Source organism: Battus philenor, unplaced genomic scaffold, assembly GCF_028537555.1.
Source record: "Battus philenor isolate CCGP_79_NKW_IND1 unplaced genomic scaffold, ilBatPhil1.0.hap1 SCAF_29, whole genome shotgun sequence".
In the NCBI taxonomy this organism is placed as follows: Eukaryota; Metazoa; Arthropoda; class Insecta; order Lepidoptera; family Papilionidae; genus Battus; species Battus philenor.
The window spans coordinates 2,454,286-2,473,743 of record NW_027181692.1 but is presented as its reverse complement, the minus strand read 5'-3'; the positions used below and the strand labels follow the sequence as shown (position 1 = coordinate 2,473,743).

Sequence of the window (19,458 nt, the reverse complement as noted above, 5' to 3'; positions counted from 1 at the left end):
CTCGTACATTCGCAAAATATTGAGTTCTAATTATTATAAATTCTTTATTGATGTTAATTACCTATACTACTGGCGGCCGGCCTGCCATCAGTTCGTGATTTGCCCGAGTGGCCCTAGTCTTAATAAGTCTGTGCAACCATGCTCTATAGGGTGCTACTCCTTACAACGAAGTAGTACGTGAAGCGTACGTAGCAGCAATCTGGTCTTCTTTTACGTATACCCTGAACAACGAACTGTCTGTAACAGCTAAAGTGAACAGATGTTTAAATATCTAATAGATTCAGGCGTTACTTTGCGGAAATCCATCCTAAGTAAGAAAAGGACTAATATATAGCTACTTCCGCTATGTAGCAGTAGTCGTGCAATAAAGTGCACCGCCCGCCAGCCCGCTGATAAATGCGTATGACACAGGCACAGACTCTGTGTTTGGCACTAATCGGTGTAACATAACTCCTAAAGATGTCCCGTGGAGGGGTGAAACACGTGTTGAGTGGATTAACGGTGTTAGTTGCGTTTCGCATTGTTCACCGCACGCGCATTTATCAGCGGGCTGGCGGGCGGTGCACTTTGTTGCACGACGACCACTGTATGTGCGGAAGTGGCTAAATATTTGTCCTTTTCTTACTTGTTTTTAACACGTTTCATTTCTTATTTTGATAATTAACCGGTATTTACATTTTAACAGAACGTTTTTAGGACTGATTTTTGTTTTTATTTTTAACTTCTTTGATGATCCTTGTGCAGAAGCTGAGACAGGGTGTTTTTCCTTGTGCCTATCATAATGGAGGCGTAAAATAAAATATTACATTAGTGTGATCACATCCTAACATTCCGATGAAGGTCGAACTTTATGTAGGCAGCGCCTGGCTGGGGCAATAATTCTAATGGCGGAACTGAATTTATTACTTTTTTCATCGTCGACTTATTTATAACATGTAGAGTGTTCTGAATATCTTACGTCGTGATAACTATGTTTATTCTTACGCAACGTGATTTTTAAAAAATACAGTATAATGTTGATTTGTTTAGAAATTACCATATGTACACGTTTATGCGTTGCCGTGTTTTGTATATTTAAAAATCTGAACAAAAAGGCATTTTTGATACCTTAAACATAAATTGAAAATTGTTTTTTTTTTAAATTCCCGGGGATTTACCAAATTTTCTGAACTGAAGCTGAAACTTAAAATTATGAACCTAGTATAGAATATGGACACACAAACACGTATATATATATAGATGTATGTATATATATATGTATATATATATGTATATGGGTGTAAACATTTGCTCTCAAATAATGTATAATACACCTACTGCATACTATATGTTAAGAAAGTTTAAAAATTCTTACTACGTATTAAAATTATTTATTGTTTACTTTCTGTCCTTAGCAGATTTTCTACTGCGAGAAGTTATATGCCTATTGCATTCGTAAAAAAATAAATTAATATAATTTTTTTATGATTATGTTAAAAAGGTTGAATTGGTAATTGGTACAAAATATTAATTTTTACATCTATAGGCGATTAATATGTATAAATAGAATAATTTTTTAACACACTCATGTGTTTTTTTTTATGTTTCTACAGACTTAGAGTTCACTTTAGGTTAATTCGAAAAAATCGAGTGTTGAACTACGTAAACTTTTATCATCTGGTTCAATTGTTTAGAATTTTAAAAAACCAACGAATCGAACTAACCTTCATATTTAAATCTGATTTAAAAATTAGAAGGTAATTACTATATTTTATTAACAATTCGTTTAATATTTTTATAGACGGCTCCCCTTATTGGGGCATGTCGTTCCTCCTTTCGTACTTAAGACAGGAATTTTAGTTACTATTTTATTTTAGTTCTCCTCTCTCGTCCTTTACAATTTCTATCGCTACATCCTCTTTCAGCCATCACCATTTCTTTTGTTCTCTTCCTTTCATCATCATGCTTACTCGTATCGCCTTTCTTCCTTCGCTATATTCTTTGATATTATTTAGCTTAAAATTTCATATTTATTATTCTTGTATTTTATTTTACATTTTTTCTCCTATTATACCCGACCTTATATTTAAACTAAAGGCCTCGGTGTTTGGTACTAATAAGTGTAATTCCTGAGGATGCCCCGTGGAGGGATGAAACACGTGTTGAGTGATTTAACGGTGGTGGTTGTGTTTCGCATTGTTCACTGCACGCGCATTTATCAGCGGGCTGGCGGGCGGTGCACTTTATTGCGCGACTAATGCTACATAGCGGAAGTAGCTATATATTAGTCCTTTTCTTACTAATGTTTATTGTTGTGTAAAATCTCTTTATAACTTATTATCAGAATACATCATCTTTTTTTTTCAGCCTGACTCTCTGCTGCAAGGCATAAGCTTCCTCCAAATATCGTCACTATGACTGATTGCGCTGTCCATATTCACCGATTTTCCTTCCATATCCCAATCTTAACTATGTCGGTCAACATAGTGGGCAGCCTAGTGGTCGCTACTCGAAAACTTTTTGGCCCCAACGGTCATCACGTACTTTTGCGTATGCTCCTCATTTCTGGTCCGATCTTCCATTACTCTATGGGTGATCTTGAGTCTTCATATCAAGTTGATATTAAGCATCAATATGTTCTAAAAACTTTTGTAAGAAAAGGACTAATGTATACTTCCGCTATGTAGCAGTGTACAATGCGCGACTACTGCTACATAGCGGAAGTAGCTATATATTAGTCCTTTTCTTACTAATGTTTATTGTTGTGTGTAATCTCTTTATAACTTATTATCAGAATGCATCTTCTTCTTTTCAGCCTGTCTCCCAACTGCAAGGCATAAGCTTCCCCCAAATGCCGTCATTATGACTGATTGTGCTGTCCATATCCAGCGATCTGAACCCAATCTTAACTATGTCGGTCAACCTGGTGGGCAGCATAGTGGTCGCCACTCATCACCAGCAATTTTTGGCGTTGCTTCGGTGGTTTTGGTTCTTTTGCGTATGCTCCTAATTTCTGGTTCGATCTCCCATTACTCTCTGGGTGATCTTAAGCCTTCATATCAAGTTGATATTAATCATCAATATGTTCGAAAAACTTTTGTAAGAAAAGGGCTAATATATAGCTACTCCTGCTATGTAGCAGTGTACAATGCACGACTACTGTTACATTGCGGAAGTAGCTATATATTAGTCCTTTTCTTACCTAGGATGTACTTTCGCAAAGTAACGCCTGAATCTACTAAAAACTTTTGTTTAAATGAATATATGGTATTCGGGTATATATAAACTATTTATTTTAAAAGACAATTATTTATACAGATCAGATTATTGTTTCCTGAAAATAAGTCTATGAACGCACAACAAAGAGTTATTACTCATAACAGCGTGGGATACGACCCACGCGCTGTAAAAATAGCGCGTCGTATGCGCATTACGTTTTTAAACATCCTGTTTATGATCCGAAAGTTACTTAAATGCTATAAAACGATATATAAGCAATAGAAATAATTTCATTTTAAATCTTACGGCATATACTTTATTTATTTGGAGAGCTTACTTATAAAGTTTGTACTACAAAAATTCTCTAATTCATTTGTAATAAACAGAATCAGATTTTTTTAAAAATTCCGCAAAACATTATTGAAAAATCATTTACCATATTCGAAACGCGTATTAAAAATAAATTGACATGAAAAGCGTATTATTCAATAAACGAATATTTAAATTAATAGAATCTTTGACAGTGATGTCGCCTGATTATTTTGATTTAATTTAGTGCATGGTTGCACAGACTTATTAAGATTAGGGGCCACTCGGGCAAATCATGAACTGATGGCGGGCCGGCCGCCAGGAGTATAGGTAATTAAATTCTTTTGGTTTTATTCTAGAATAGAATTTAATATTTTTCGAATGTACGAGAGTATTATTTTTTCTGTCGGCGGGCCGCGGTCTGTGCATCCATGATTTAGAGTATATCTTGTTAAACTTTATTAAAAGATGTGTTGTTGTAGAGTTTCTTCTTGTATCTTCTCCACGACTATAACATCTTGTAAAGCAGAGAAAAGTCAAAAATAAAATAGATTAGAAAAAATATTTAACACTTATATTTTTTGACAGTAACTTGACGATCGATAATTCTGTTAAAAGTTTCAATGCCGAATAAACGAATTGTATCTTTTATCTTTTTTATCTTTAGTTTACAAAATATAATTACTTTAAAAATGTGCTAATTACAATTTTCTATAAACAAACAAAAATTCAAATACTTATCGTCTCAGACGTAAGACGTCTACTGCTATAAACTGACCGTTTCATTCCAAAACTTTATTATTATTGAAATAATCCATTATACCAGAGTTCCTCAAACTTTTTTGTGTCGTAGACCCCTTGCCATGTTTTTCCGTGTTGGGTAGACCCCCTACTTACCTGATATTGATTTCCTGTAAATTTACGAACGAAACGAATAAACGTTTTTGTCCCACATTCGTATTTATAGAGTGACGAATTGAACAAGTCAGTGCAAGGTAGCGAAGCTTTGAGACTGCAACTCTCAGGTTTTTCAAGTTCAAAATGTATTGAGACCACAAAGCGAATACCAACATCCTACAACTTACACAAAATTATAAACATATATAATAAACTTTTTACTTCATAGGTACTTTTATAAATAATGTAAATGTTTTGATATTATAAGATAGTATGATGTAAGTAAACAGGTACTATCAGTGTATGTGTCAGAATCCACTATCGTGGACCTCCATTTTCATTTCATGGACCCCCCAATTTTTTTTCGCTGTCGTAGACCCCTTGCAGGTTATCATAGACGCCTAGGGGTCGGTATAGACCTCTTTGGGAATCACTGCATTATACCAAAATAGGAGTTTCTACAAATTTTTGTTTAACCCTTTTCTTGATAATGTATCTGTAGAGATACATCAGAATTAAAAAAAAATAGTGTCATCAATTTTGAACGCAAAGTAATCATTTGTATGTGAATGTTTAGGTAATTTCTTAATTTTCGAACGCTTGTTCAGTTTTTTTCTGTCGGCATTCTTGGGTCTTAAAAGTCAAGTGGTATGAATATTAATGTAATATTAAAAAAATCTGTCAAGTTAAGGGTTAATGCAATTTTTAAGTCGTTCAGTCATCGTTATAGACCATAAACGATGTTCCCTGTAAGGTATAGGTCTCCGTCGAAGATATCTATGGGGGACGTATGGTATATCTATTATATAAAATTCTCGTGTCACGGTGTTCGAACTTGAACTCCTCTGAAACGGCTTGACTGATTTTTACCAAATTTAATATGCGTATTCAGTAGGTCTGAGAATCGGCTACTATCTATTTTCTATACCCCAAGTGATAAAGGTTGTTCATACTTAATTTGTTTTTTAACGAAATTTTTTGTTTTTATTTTTTTATGATACAGCATACAAGAATACATACAACCATAAATTTTCACCCCTCTACGATCAACCCTTATTTTTTATTTGTAAATTAAAATATCATTTTTTTTTTGCAAAACAACGTTTGCGGGATCAGCTAGTTATGATATGTAAAGTACGCTGCTGTCCATCCTCTGGAAACTTGTATGTAAGCATTTCCAATGCACAGTGTGAATTATATGAGATTGTATCCCATAGAACTTTCAGAGACTTAGTTAAGAGTATTTTATATATGCAATTAAAAAGTTTAACGATACGTGTAATAATAAAAATGTAAATCAAAAGATGTTAGTAAAGCCATGTTAGTTCATTTTAAGAACATTATGCATAACGTCGCTACGGCAGCGTCCAACTAGCCCTTGTAGAATTAACCCTTAAATTCATGACTTTTATTTATACTTTTCAAAAATATATACCTTGCATATAGGTGCACTACAAAGCAGGGAAAAATAGAAGAAAACATGTAACATTTTTTATGCATATGTTGCAGATATACAAAAATATGTATTTACTTTTAAGTGTAGTATTAATTTTACGTTTAAATGGTTGCAGTTTTTGATCATTATGCATTTAAGGGTTAAGGGTGGTGAGGAGGAGTTCCACCCCCACCCCCCAACAGATACACGTCAAATACCTGGACCAAGAGCAATGCATTCCATAATTATTCTCATATTAAATTTAAATCTGATCACAGGTACCCCAACGAGAAGTCAGTTCAGAGGAATCAAGGAGATGTACAGGTAGCAGAAGTCCAGAATGCTAAAACAAATTGGGTGGATCTCTCACATGATATAGATGTTAACTATCTGCCAAACAAACCACGGAGCACTAGAGTAGAAAGGGCTGACGTCGAGGTCCTGTTCAATGATAACTTCATCCCCTTAAATGAAATAGAAAATTCATTTCAATATTACACACCTTACCAGCAAAGATCTTCACTAAATCCAGAAAATAGAATAGAAAGTGTTATTGAAAAAAATAGAAATAAGCGTGAAATAATACATAGCGTTGATAAAGAAGAAGATCAGGAATTGGAGAATCTAGAAGAGCTTAAAATGGGTAACGACGAGGTGATAGGACCGTTCGATGATAAGATAGATAAAGTGAGAGTCAAGACTGATGATGAGATGCTGAGGAACGAGAGGCAGGCCGGTGAGAAGGTTGAGGAGTTCTCCTCAGTCAGAGCGGATCACATACCGATTGTGATCGAAGGTCTGAGGATCGAGGATTCGGATAAGGAACCAAAGATAATCGAAGAAGGCATACCGAGCGTTCTAGCTGAATCAAAATTTACACTCAGGTGAGTTTTTTTTATTGTTTATTGTGAAATACACACACACACACACACACACAACAAAATAAGAATGTCAATATAATAAGAAAACATAAAACGTTGACGCTTTTTTAAACAAAACTTAATAATTTTTGTATACATTATAATATAAACCACGTGTGTCAACAAATCAAGTTCCGCATAATTCGATCAAATAAAAACCACTGAATGCTATAGTAAGATTTATTTAATTATATACTTTTAATTTTAGATTTAAAAATAAACGTAAAGTATAGTATCCGGCGATAAATATTGCACATCGACTTTTGGAAAGAGACAATCGTCTAATTTCGGCTTCGTAAAGCGACAAAACGTCACATAGGTAGCGTGCGACAGAGATCGTGTTCTACGAAGCAGAAATTAGCCGATTGTCTCTTTCCAAAGGTCGATGTGCAATATTTACCGCCGGGTACTGTACTTTCCATTTATTATTTTTAAATCTGAAGTACCTACGTGACGTTTTGTCAGCTGTATTTCTTGTGACAGAGATAACGCTTTACGAAACCGAAATTAGCCGATTGTCTCTTTCTAAAAAAAAATTTTAGAAAGAGACAATCGGTCTCTTTCTAAAGGTCGATATATAATATTTATCGTCGGGTACTGTATATGTTTTGGAACTTTGTTCATATATGCGAACACGGATACCCATGAAAGATTTCATAGCTTTAGAAATCAGCTTAAATTCAGATTTTCGATAGGATCGGTTGGAAGCATCATCTAGTGACTCCAGAACCTCAAGGCTCCAGCGGCCATCATCACTCGAACTTGTCAATCCTAGAGGTTCTTCATTATCAACAAGTCAATCGAGAGGTTTTTTAATTACATGGTATAGGCTTCCCACAAAGATCATCACGATCACCTGCCCAGAGACTTCCCATGATCTTGATCTCAGCCAGTAATGATGACTTAAATGTTAATTAATAATAATAATTAAAATATATATTAGCTGTTGATTTTCATATAGATAAAAATGAATAAATACTTGTTATAATAAACTGAATCGACAAGGTTAAAATTCCCCTACAGGCCGTAAGTCCTTGCGAAAGCATTAGATTAAATTGGGTCGCGTTGAATATATTAGTGTAGGTAGGTAAATACAAACATGTTACTGTATATTTGTATACGGGATGATTTATTACAGGTGTAAAAGCATGTACCGCCGATCGTTTTAGAAATAATAAATAATGTAATGATAATGTAGTATGAAAAGGCGTTTTAAAAATTCGTATTACTACATATTAAAATTAATTATTGTGTAATATATGGTCCAACATTTCAATATAAGAAATAAATTATATTGTGATATATTTTATAGTTATTACCCTATATAGGGTGTTTTGATATAGATGTAAAAGTTTTTTGTTGACGTATGACCTATATTTTTATCTCTATAACGCTTTTGTACACGTTATAAATCATCCTGTATAAAGCCCCAACTAAAATGTTTCGCCTTTTTTAATGATTAAGCGAAGGATTTAGAAGTGATATTAAAATTGGACTCCTTTTCCAGGCTTTTTGGACAAGGTCTCACACAGAGAACAGTCATAGCGTTCACCCATGATCCTATGGAATACGGTCAGCCGTGCAAGTTTCTCGTCAAGGGGGAGTACATGGTATGTTTTTTCCAAGTAATGGCGAACGACGCGACTGCTCAAACTTTAATTCATATTCAAAATATCTTTATTGGAGTAGGCATTTAAACACACTTATGAAACTTCGATTATTTTAACATTATATGGTGTTTTGCTGAGAAGAACCGGTCAGAAACTCATTTTGACTATATATATATATATATGGGGAAGTTAAGTTTTAGCAACAACAATGTAGTCGAGATGGACTTATAAGGTACAATACCCGGCGATAAATATTGCACATCGACCTTTGGAAAGAGACAATCGGATAATTTCGGCTTCGTAGAGCGTTATCTCTGTCGCACACTACCTATGCGACGATTTGTCAGTCGTATTTCGTGCAATATTTATCGCCGGATACTGTATTAAGGTTTTTTAATTCTAGTCTTTTCCCTTTGAGCATTTGACATATATATATATATATATATTATTAGTTAGTTTTCTATATTAAGTGCCAGTAAAAAGTTCTAAATTTTAATCATGGGATCTATGATTGTGGTTTTCGTATTTTAAATTTCTTTCAACAAATTTGTAAGCGGTCATGTAGTCCAGTCATTCCCTGGAGCATCCGCCAAAGAGATCTAAGAGCTTTGTGGTCTCCTAAACCTTTGAATCCAGTATGTTTCGACTACAGCCGGGGCTACCTAGGGAGCCCTTGAACTTGGTAACCTTAACAGAGGTTCTAGGTTAACAGGCCCCCTATGACCTGCCGCATTGAATGCCACTTGAACTGTAAAACAAGAAGGAAAAGCTTAAAAGTTCGCCGTCACTGTGTTAGAAAAGACTTTCAAACCATTACTATTGTAACTGGAACTCACTTTAAATTTTTCAGGTAAAAGAGAACACGTTGAAAACGAACACAGCGCTGTTTGAAATAATTGCACCGTCGCCCATAACAGGCTCGAAGCTGTATATATGCGCGAAGAATTTAAAGTTCGGTATCACAGACCCTAATAAGGACGAGGAGAAATATTTACACATGGGCGTAGATAACTGGAGAGTGTTTGCTACTCACAACAAACTCCTACCGCTATGGGTGTCTCTCACTCTCATCCTCGTATGTTTGATGTTCTCCGCGTTGTTCTCTGGTCTGAATTTAGGTCTGATGTCCTTGGACAGGACAGAGTTGAAGATAATCTCGAACACGGGAACGGAGCAGGAGAGGAAATACGCCAGGGCAATAATGCCGGTTCGGGATCACGGGAATTATCTCTTGTGCAGCATTCTTTTGGGCAACGTGGCCGTGAACTCCACGTTCACGATACTACTGGACGAGCTCACGTCCGGATTGTTCGCGGTTATATTCTCGACACTGGCCATTGTGTTGCTAGGCGAGATTACGCCACAGGCGATATGCTCGAGACACGGACTGATGGTAGGGGCAAAGAGCATCATGATCACGAAGGTAAGACTTTCAAATTATTCATCGTAAACCTTATTTTATCTCCAACGTAGATCTCTGGAAACGCTGCAAGTGGAACTGGATAGGCCAAACGCTCCGAATAGAATTGTAATTTACTGTTTTTACATAAACACTGTATTATTAAACAAATCTTTTCGTTCCACTTAAATATATATGTTATGAAAATACATATTTTACTTCAGTTCAAGTATAAGGTTGTACAGTTGGCGGCACAGTGCGCGACCGATTTTCTTGTTAGCTATGGATCACGAAATTAGCAAAAATCATGTAAGTCAACGTGATAAGAGATCTAGGAGCTAAGCGGCTTTCCAATCCTATCCAAATCCTCCTAATCCTATCTATTATATCGTAATCCTATTATTGCATGTAATGCAACGGTCAAAGCCGAGGTTTCCAAGTTACATATCTGAATTTTAAACTAACTATCTTCTGCGCATTGACACAAAAATGGTGATAAACGATGATAGATCCAGACCAAGAAAAGTACCACTTCGAAAACTGCTGGGAGAAGTGCGAAGAAACTCCAGAAAAGCGTTGATGGAGTTCAACATAAATATGATGAAAATTCTCTGATTTTAACGGTTCCTGGCCGAGTCGTATCTTAACACGTACTTTAGATCGTGGAAATTTATAAAAAGTCGGAAAAGCTACTCTGATTTCGCGTGTGGTATATGGAATAAAGCATTATGATCTCAGGGTCATGTAGATAAAATTAGATTTTAAATAAGCAAAAATAGAGTCAAAAATGTGATACGCCAAAAAGTAAATATTAGATACGTTGAAGATTATTAAGTGTAAAGTTGTGTATGGGTCAGTTTTCCCTACAAAATAATACCAGGCCCAGATTTTTCCTGTGAAAAAACTACAAGTTACTAAAATAGAGTCAAAAAGTAAGAAAGTGAACCAAAAAAAACATCCATCCCTTTAAAAATATATTCAGTTAATGTTGATCAAGAATGATAAGATGTTTTCTCTGGACTTGTAAGAAACTTTAGTTTGCCGTTCCCACAGGCGGTGATGGCACTAACCGCGCCCCTGGCCTTCCCCGTCAGCAAACTTCTGGACTACTTCCTGGGCGAGGAGATAGGGAGCGTGTACAACCGGGAGAGACTCAAGGAACTTGTGAAGGTGAGTCAAATACATTACTCCCTTTCTTAGATTTAGTTCTTACACCATTACTAGTGAACAGAATAGGTGAAGCGATGTACAGGAAATATATCAAACTTTTCAATGTGGAACAGATGGATCTCCAGGGGTCCGCGTAAATTTATCAGTTTTATATAGTAAAGAAGTAAAATTTTGACTGTTGGTTGAAATGAAGATTGTCTGAATATTTTTTAATTTATTTACACTTTTTTGTACACCATACACAATAGAGGAAAAAAAAGAAAATTCACTTGGTACAAGAGGCGGTCTTGTAGCTTGAGACGATCTCTCTCTACCAGACAACCTTTGGATGGAGTTGAGAGACATGAAGTAGAGGGCAGTTTTTTTTCATATATACAAGCACACATACAATAACACTTACATATACATATATACTCATATACAAAGCTATATATATATATATATATATATATATATATATATATATATATATATATAATGTACGTGGCAAAGTTACTACATAATTAGGAATAGTTAAAAGATACACAATATCCTGTTTTAAAAGCAAAGAAAGTGGTTCATTGTGGTGTGAGTAGATGACAAAAGTAAACTTGGGTGGAATTTCTTATACGAATTGATATGATTTTTTGTGTCGAGTTTTGGAAATATGGTGGAAATGTAAATAGAACTATAGTATAGTATCCATTGCCTATCGTAAGAGGCGACTAAAAGAGCGTCATGTTTGTGGTTGTTGAGGGTAGGGCCTTCAACATCTGGTATAGGTGAACGGAGAATTGCAGCAACGCGAAGTGGTCTCTTGTTCAGTGAGGTCATCAGGGGTGGCTTAGCTTACATCAAGACGAGTCTTGAGAGTACTGAGGGACATATACGAGTGCCATAGGAGTTCTGAGAAGGTTTACTGGGTAGGAATCCTATGCATCTTGTTTATTTGCCTGAGGATATTCCGTGTCCATCCAGAAGATATCCCCCCCCCCCACAGTAACAGACCAATCTGCTCAAATGAATAATATAGTGTTAAAGGCAGAGGTAGTAAGCACGGGGGATTCCCCGGGATCCAATAATAACATATAGGTTATGATATAAAGGAACTTTAAAAATACCGAAATATAATTTCATTTATGTATTTCAATCGCTTCGTCTATTTCATTACTTGTTTTAAGATTTTTGATTTTATATGCTTGTTGTGTTACCATCTGAGACGGCTTCGTGGTTTTGAACAAAATATTAAATTTGGCGTTTTTTCATACATATTTACTGATAATTAAAAAATAAATCGAAGCAGTAATAAGAAACGCCTCATGAGAAATGACCAATTTTAAAAAATCTAAAAAAATTAGAAACGTAAAATAATATTTATTTTAAGTATTTATTTCAGATACATATATATGTATGTTTATGTACGTTTGTTTGTATATATGTATGTTTTGTACACGTCAACAACCCAATATATATACTTCTTCCCTTTCCATACTATGGTTGTCCGTAAGAGATTGCCGCGTGTGATAGGACCGCCTATTGTACTTTTTTTATATTATTATGAAACTATTTAAATTATCTTAGTGTGTACAATAAAGAATATTAATTAAGATAAATAAATTTAAAATGATATAGCAACTAAAACAGAAACAATTTTTTGTACCTAATACGGAGTTTGTACCGAAAAACAGAAACTAGATTATACTGGTAACTGTACCCGACATAATGTCAGCATTAAGATGACATTTAATTAAAGTACTTTATTTGAATTTGAAGAACGAATTCTGCCATCGGCCAGCCTTATTTTATTTCGTTATTCTTACTAATTATTCTCAATATAATTTTGAATCGTTTTTTGAAATAAATCGAACAGATGTTCAAAGATTTCCCGGCGCCATATTTAGTTGTGGAATTTTGGCAAAGGCACAGGACGCTGTCCGGTCGCTGACAGGGCGAAATATTTTAATCCCTATTAAATAGTAGTAGTTAAATAGTAGGGTGACCATCAGTTAATGAGACATTGGAATTTTTTTATTTATTTTATATATATTGCTATCGAGTCTCCATATATAGGTCGAATTTAAATGCCACTTGTTATTTATTTAAATTCGACATCCGGAAACATGCCGACAATCGTTTTGTTGTCGCTTTGTATCGCTGACGAGGCGTCGAACCAAAAACACACGGTCTTCACCCGTCCCAAAATACAGCAGACAGATGAGGTAAAGAGACAGTAAATACACCTGAAGGGCCTCACCGCCAGCCAACTGCAGTGACAGATGCATTAAAGCCTTATTGCCTGAATCACCACACCTGCCACTTTTTGATTTCGCCTTGTCAATCCCGTCAAACTCTTTTGTAGAATTCATCATTTGTTCCCGGCGGTCTCATTTGTGTCATATATACGGGAATTACATTACAATAAAATACAGTACAGTGTTAACTGAAATAACAATTTTAAAATATATATTTATAAAGGAATAGCACTAATACCAAGCTCCTAGTGGTTTCAAAATTAGGTAGAACTTGTGTCTAGGGAAACTATTATACCAATGAAACATAATTTGGTGTGAATTGCTCGGCGTCAAGTATCAAGATAAGTTTTAAGGTATGTATGTTTGTTTGTGTGTGTTTGTAAGGTAAATGAACTGTGTGAAATATAATAAAATTCGGAAATGGATGGCTCTCATTTCAGGATATTTTAAAAGTGACCACAAAAACAAACTGTCTGAGTTAGTTGTGGGCTATTTTCATATCATGTAGCGTTTGGAACCTTCGTTTAAGATGAAGGATGCCATTATCAATATCAAATTGTACTTCTCATGAACTACACAAGTTGTTCATCGTTATGCCAGCCGATGCCCACTGCAAGGTAAAAGTCTCTCCCAAAGATCGCCCCCTCTGAACTATTTTGCGCTGCTTCCATCCAAAGAGGTCAAAAAACATGAAGTTTCGCCGTTAAGATACTTCCTTAGAAAGAAATCCTTGGAAAACCAAATTGAATATAGAAACCATTATATATTCCAAATAGTTATGTGTTTATATTTCTTTACTATTAAATATTAAATTTTTTGGTATGATTAACCATTATTTTCTGAAAGGTCTAGCGTCTGTGATCTAAATTACCAGGGGGCAGTCGCAGAAAGTGTAATGACATGTGACAACGATCCCATAAAATAACGATTTGTCCTGCAATACAAGATTTACCAAATAATTAGTCTGTGGACATTTATTTTCAATGTACATTTTAGATATTTAATATCTTTACATATATTCAAATTTAGGTGCATTTTCATTATCGCAATTTGGTTGGCGATACGAAAGGGTTATTGAGTGGATACCACGGGTGGGTAAACGCGATTTAGTAAGGTTCTCCACTATGTGAAGTGATCAAATAGGGTAAGTAAAGTCACGGAAAGTCGCAGGATGTGGACAGCGCAGGTATAGGGGTAGCATATGCTATGCAGTGGGCGTCTTATCAGCTGATATGAATGAAATGAATGAAATACATAACACATTTGACAGGATATCTATGTGTGTGAGTGAGTATGTATATGTATGTTTAAATCAGAGTTCCCCAAACTTTTTTGTGTCGTAGACCCCTTGCTATGTTTTTCCGTGTTAGGTAGACCCCCTACTTACCTGATGTTGATTTCCTGTAAATTTCTAACTGTAGTGATGTTTAGTGTTAAAAACTTAAAGTAAAAACACATGTTAATGTACACATTTATTAATTGAATTTAAATTAAAACTACTCAAAATAAAATTTTGTATCTGTTCTGTAAAATATACGTAACATATTAATAATTTTTTACTTTATAGGTGCTTTTATAAATAATGTAAATGTTTTGATATTATAAGATAGTATGATGTAAGTAAACAGGTTCTGTCAGTGTATGTATTGAGATCCACTATCGTGGACCCCATTTTCATTTCATGGACCGCCAAATTTTTTTTCGCTGACGTAGACACCTTGCTGGTTGTCATAGACCCCTAGGAGTCGATATAGACCACTTTGGGAATCACTGGTTTAAATGAATATATTTTTTTAAGTGAATGGAAACTTATCCGACGTTTTCTGGTATCATATGCACCCTACATTATGGTGAGCGGGTGCCAAAATTTAAACGTCACCTGCTCTGCCGGTTACACAAACGCACGGCGCGGTGCATACACGTGGTTGCATTTCTAAAATTGACTTTATTTAGTAACGCAAACAACGAAAATTGGTTAATTATCTCTGTATATTATTTGGTCTTATTTAAAAATAGTCGGAAGAGAGACTAATCGATGTCTACTCGGTTTTCGGGAAAAGGTGTGAACCTTTTTTCGAATATATAATATAAAAATTAATAAACATTTCAATGTACTACTAATGGTGTTTTTACCTTACACCAATATCTTTCTCTAAATGTGAATTTAGTGGGAAACTGTGCGGTATTATACTATACAAGTAATAATCTTTGAATTATCTATATATAGTCTAGCGGTAGGGAACTGAGAGTGGCGATCGATAAATCCCGGGTTCGATTCCCGGGTTTCAATTTTATGTGATTCACACTCTGTATATTAATTATACAGGATTGCCACTACTCACAAACAAGTTTCTAGAGGATAGGCAGCAGCTCTCTGAGTACCATAATACCACACTGCGATCGCCAATCGCCATAGATATCTTTAGGGCATGGTTGCACAGACTTATTAAGACTAGGGGCCACTCGGGCAAATCATGAACTGATGGCGGGCCGGCCGCCAGAAGTATAGGTAATTAAATTTTTTTGGTTTTATTCTGAAATAGAATTTTATTTTTTTCGAATGTACGAGAGTATTATTTTGGCTGTCTGCGGGCCACCAGTATTCGACAAGCGGGCCGCGGTCTGTGCATCCATGCTTTAGGGGGACCTGTCCTTTGTAGTTCACAAAATAAAAATCCTTTTACAATAATAAATTTCTCTAAATACCTTTATATTGTGAAATTGAACACAAAAACATATAGAAGTTTGTTGTGGTATCTCAGACCAGGACGCGTTTGGAATCTTCGAGAAGGCCATCGTCATTATTTCAGCTGTGTAAGACTTCCAATGTGAAGATAGATTTCTTCCATACTGTTGGAAGCGGCTTATATCTAGCGTCTTCAGACGACCTTCGCTGCGCTTGCCCGTCTACGCCTGCCACTGTAGAACCTACCAGAAAATCTTTTCTGCGTGCTATGTGGGTTGCTGACTTCAACGTACCCTTCGTCTGGGCTATGTCGGTTGACTTCCAGGCCAAGTAAGAATAGGTCCAATATTTAGCCACTTCCGCACATGCAGTGGTAGTCGTGCAATGAAATGCACCGCCCGCCAGCCCGCTGATAAATGCGTATGCGGCAAGCAATGCGAATCACACAACCGCCACCACCAAATTACTCAACACGTGTTTCACACCTCCACGGGGCATCTTCAGGAGTTATGTTACCAGGCCAAGTTCTGCCATTTTCATGGCTCTTCGAGCAACTACCTTAAATTACCCCACCCCGTGGAGGGGTGGAACACGAGTTGAGTAATTTAACGGTGGTAGTTGTCTAATTTGCATTGTTTGCCGCATGCGCATTTATCAGTGTGCTGGCGGGCGGTACACTTTATTGCACGACTACTGCTACATAGCGGAAGTAACTTTATATTAGTTCTTTTCTTACTTAGGATGGACTTCCTCAAAGTAACGCCTAAATCTATTAGATACTGTATATAAGTGGTTATCGTCCCCATTTATCTATAGCACTAGTAGGAAGCCCTACTACTATCCTCATTCTGGAGTTTCCTTGAAGATATACCAAAAGTTTTCATTCAACGTTTGTGATCCGCATTCCTTATTTCCCCAGAAATATAACACAGGTGTCTTCAGGGTGAATAGATACCAGAGTTTGCATGGTTAATCTTCAACCATAACTTCGCTTTCCATTAGAACGGTTAGTTTTTTTTATGGCCTCCGCTATTAAGGGCGGTCTCTCGTTCCCCTGTAAGAAAGGGCCAATATTTAGCCACTTCCGCACATACAATGGTAGTAGTGCAACAAAGTGCACCGCTCGCCAGCCCGCTGATAAATGCGCATGCGGCAAACAATGCGAATTACACAACTGCCACCGTTAAATCACTCAACACGTGTTTCACCCCTCCTCGGAGCATCTTTAGAAGTTATGTTACACCGATTAGTGCCAAACACAGGGTCTCGACAGGACTCTGTGTTTTTGGCGGTTATGCGCGGTGCACTTTGTTGCACGACTACCACTGCATGTGCGGAAGTGGCTAAATATTGGTCCTTTTCTTACTTAGGATGGACTTCCGCAAAATAACGACTGAATCCATTAGATTCAGTTATGGAACCCCTCAGGATAAAAGTATTCTCCAAAATAGCTAGAAATGCCATTTAGAAGACTAGTTAAAATAATTACAAAAGAAACTTACGAAAGATTAAAACATTATTTAAACCTCTCTACTTGAATAATGTCATTCCATATTCAAAAAATTCTTTATATTTTTTAGTTTTTAAGATTTTATATTTTGATTTAATTGATTTGAATTATTTATTTTGTTATTAAATTTAAAAGCAATTTTGATTTCAATAAGTTATTCAATTTAGTTTTATTTATTTTTCTTTTTCCATCACATCTCGCATTCTACCTTCTCCCTTCCCTTTCACTTTCTTTTAATCTTATTGCTTTTATTTATATACCTTTCATCGTTCGTTAGATTTCCATCAGAAGAGTTGGTGGTTTTTTTTATGGCTTCCGCTATTTGCAGGCCTTTCGTTCCCCCCTGTCTTATTTGTGGGACAGGAACGTTTTTATCTTCTTCTATTCCATGCTCTTCTGTCATACTTCACATGATCTATCTTTCTTTTACTTACTTTCTACTATTAATTCATCACCTCACTTCCCTCGTCTCGTTCCTTACTATCACAGCTTGAGCACAGTTTATGGTTTAAGCGTCAAAAAAGACTAAAGATCTTATGCAGATAATAATAAAATAAATGTATTCATTAATAATAAAATTCCTTTTCGGTCGACATAATAATTATTGTTATGCAAGTCACTAATGTGTATATGTAATATGGATTTATATATATTCATATAAATACGTGTCGTTACTGCCAAGGGCTTAACCATTTGAATTATTTATTAGTCGTAATCACCTCACCGGAACATGTTTAACCTCTTACCATACGTAATGTCTGTTAATAAATATAGCTAGTTACTTTTTATACTTCGTCGTTGCAGCCCATAAACGCCCACTGCAAGGCAAATGCCTCCCCCAAGGTATCTATGGGCGGATATTCTTTAATCGCCACGCTTGGAAGTCAGGTTGGCGATCGCAGTGTGGTATTATGGTACGCAGAGGACACTGGTGGCCATACCCTGGAAACTTGTTCGTGAGCATTAGCAATCCAGTGGCAGTGGTATCGAAATCTATCGCTGCTCATTTTTACAGCACCCGACAATAAATTTGACACATCGGGCAGAAGAGTTACGAGTTACGGCAAAGATGAAAGACGGAGTTTAGTTTTGTAGAGCGTTGTCTTTATCACACAGTGATCTGACAGCGATGTAATTGTGATAAATAAATATGAAAGTACAAAAAAGTAGAACCTTGCCTTTTAATAATCTATTAATGTCTAGTGTTAGATGTGACAAATCACACGCCGTGATATACTCAATCTAATTTTGTTAAAAGGAATACTGATAAAAAATTTTATACATGTTCATACAATAATCCTTTGACCTAGGTAAATGAAACTCCTACCCCAAAAGTTCAAATAGTGGTCTAGGTGGACTTCCAGGAGTTCACGAGAAAGTCAATGGTGGTCGTTGACGTGACAAAAAAGGGGGTTTCCCAATTGGGAGGTCCACGAATATTGTCTGTGCATGATATTGAAAAATTAAAATGTTGGCTTGATGAATATAGATATTTTTTTTTTTTTTTTTTTTATTTATTTAGTTGCACCAACAAAGCAATCACTATACATATACAATATTATTCTAACATAAAAATAATTGGTAAGTGTTGCTTCACTTATAGGTACAAACAACATGCATTTTATAAAGCAACAAAATTTTGGAAAAAAAAACAAATAACAATATTAATTTAAAATAAATTACATTGCTTAATATACAAATTAAAAAAGTAAAAACAACATCAATTGTGGATAAAATGGGAACATAATTGAAATATAAATTGATTTTAAAAGCTTGGAGACTGTTGTAAAAAGTAGTCCAGTACAATGTTTCAAGACTTGCGCCAAATTGCCACGTTTTATTTTTTCGTAAATTCGTGGATCGAAATCGATTGCATCGCAAATTTCAACAGTTGGATCTGATTTTCACATTTTTGGGTTGAGTTTTGGGAATAACTTTGAACACCTCTGTTCTATCTTCAATAGTTACTATGTGTCCGAAACAAAAAGTCGATAATTTTCTTTGCACAACATCGATTTCATTTCTTTGGAGGTTGTACTTGTTTGAAAACAGGAGTACCCTTATATTTAACACAGAGAGTGAATAAAAATTTT

The 19,458-nt window shown here is 35.6% G+C and overlaps 1 protein-coding gene across 1 annotated transcript in view; it reads left to right on the top strand.

Moving 5' to 3' along the window:
- Nucleotides 1-19,458, top strand: part of LOC137926437 (unextended protein-like) — a 47,348-nt gene that overhangs the window by 13,772 nt on the left and 14,118 nt on the right. Inside the window, exons 2-5 of the mRNA XM_068770035.1 lie at nucleotides 6,118-6,723; nucleotides 8,267-8,369; nucleotides 9,220-9,792; nucleotides 10,822-10,938. Of these exons, the coding sequence (XP_068626136.1) occupies nucleotides 6,118-6,723; nucleotides 8,267-8,369; nucleotides 9,220-9,792; nucleotides 10,822-10,938 (1,399 nt within the window). The remainder of the gene's footprint in view (nucleotides 1-6,117; nucleotides 6,724-8,266; nucleotides 8,370-9,219; nucleotides 9,793-10,821; nucleotides 10,939-19,458) is intronic.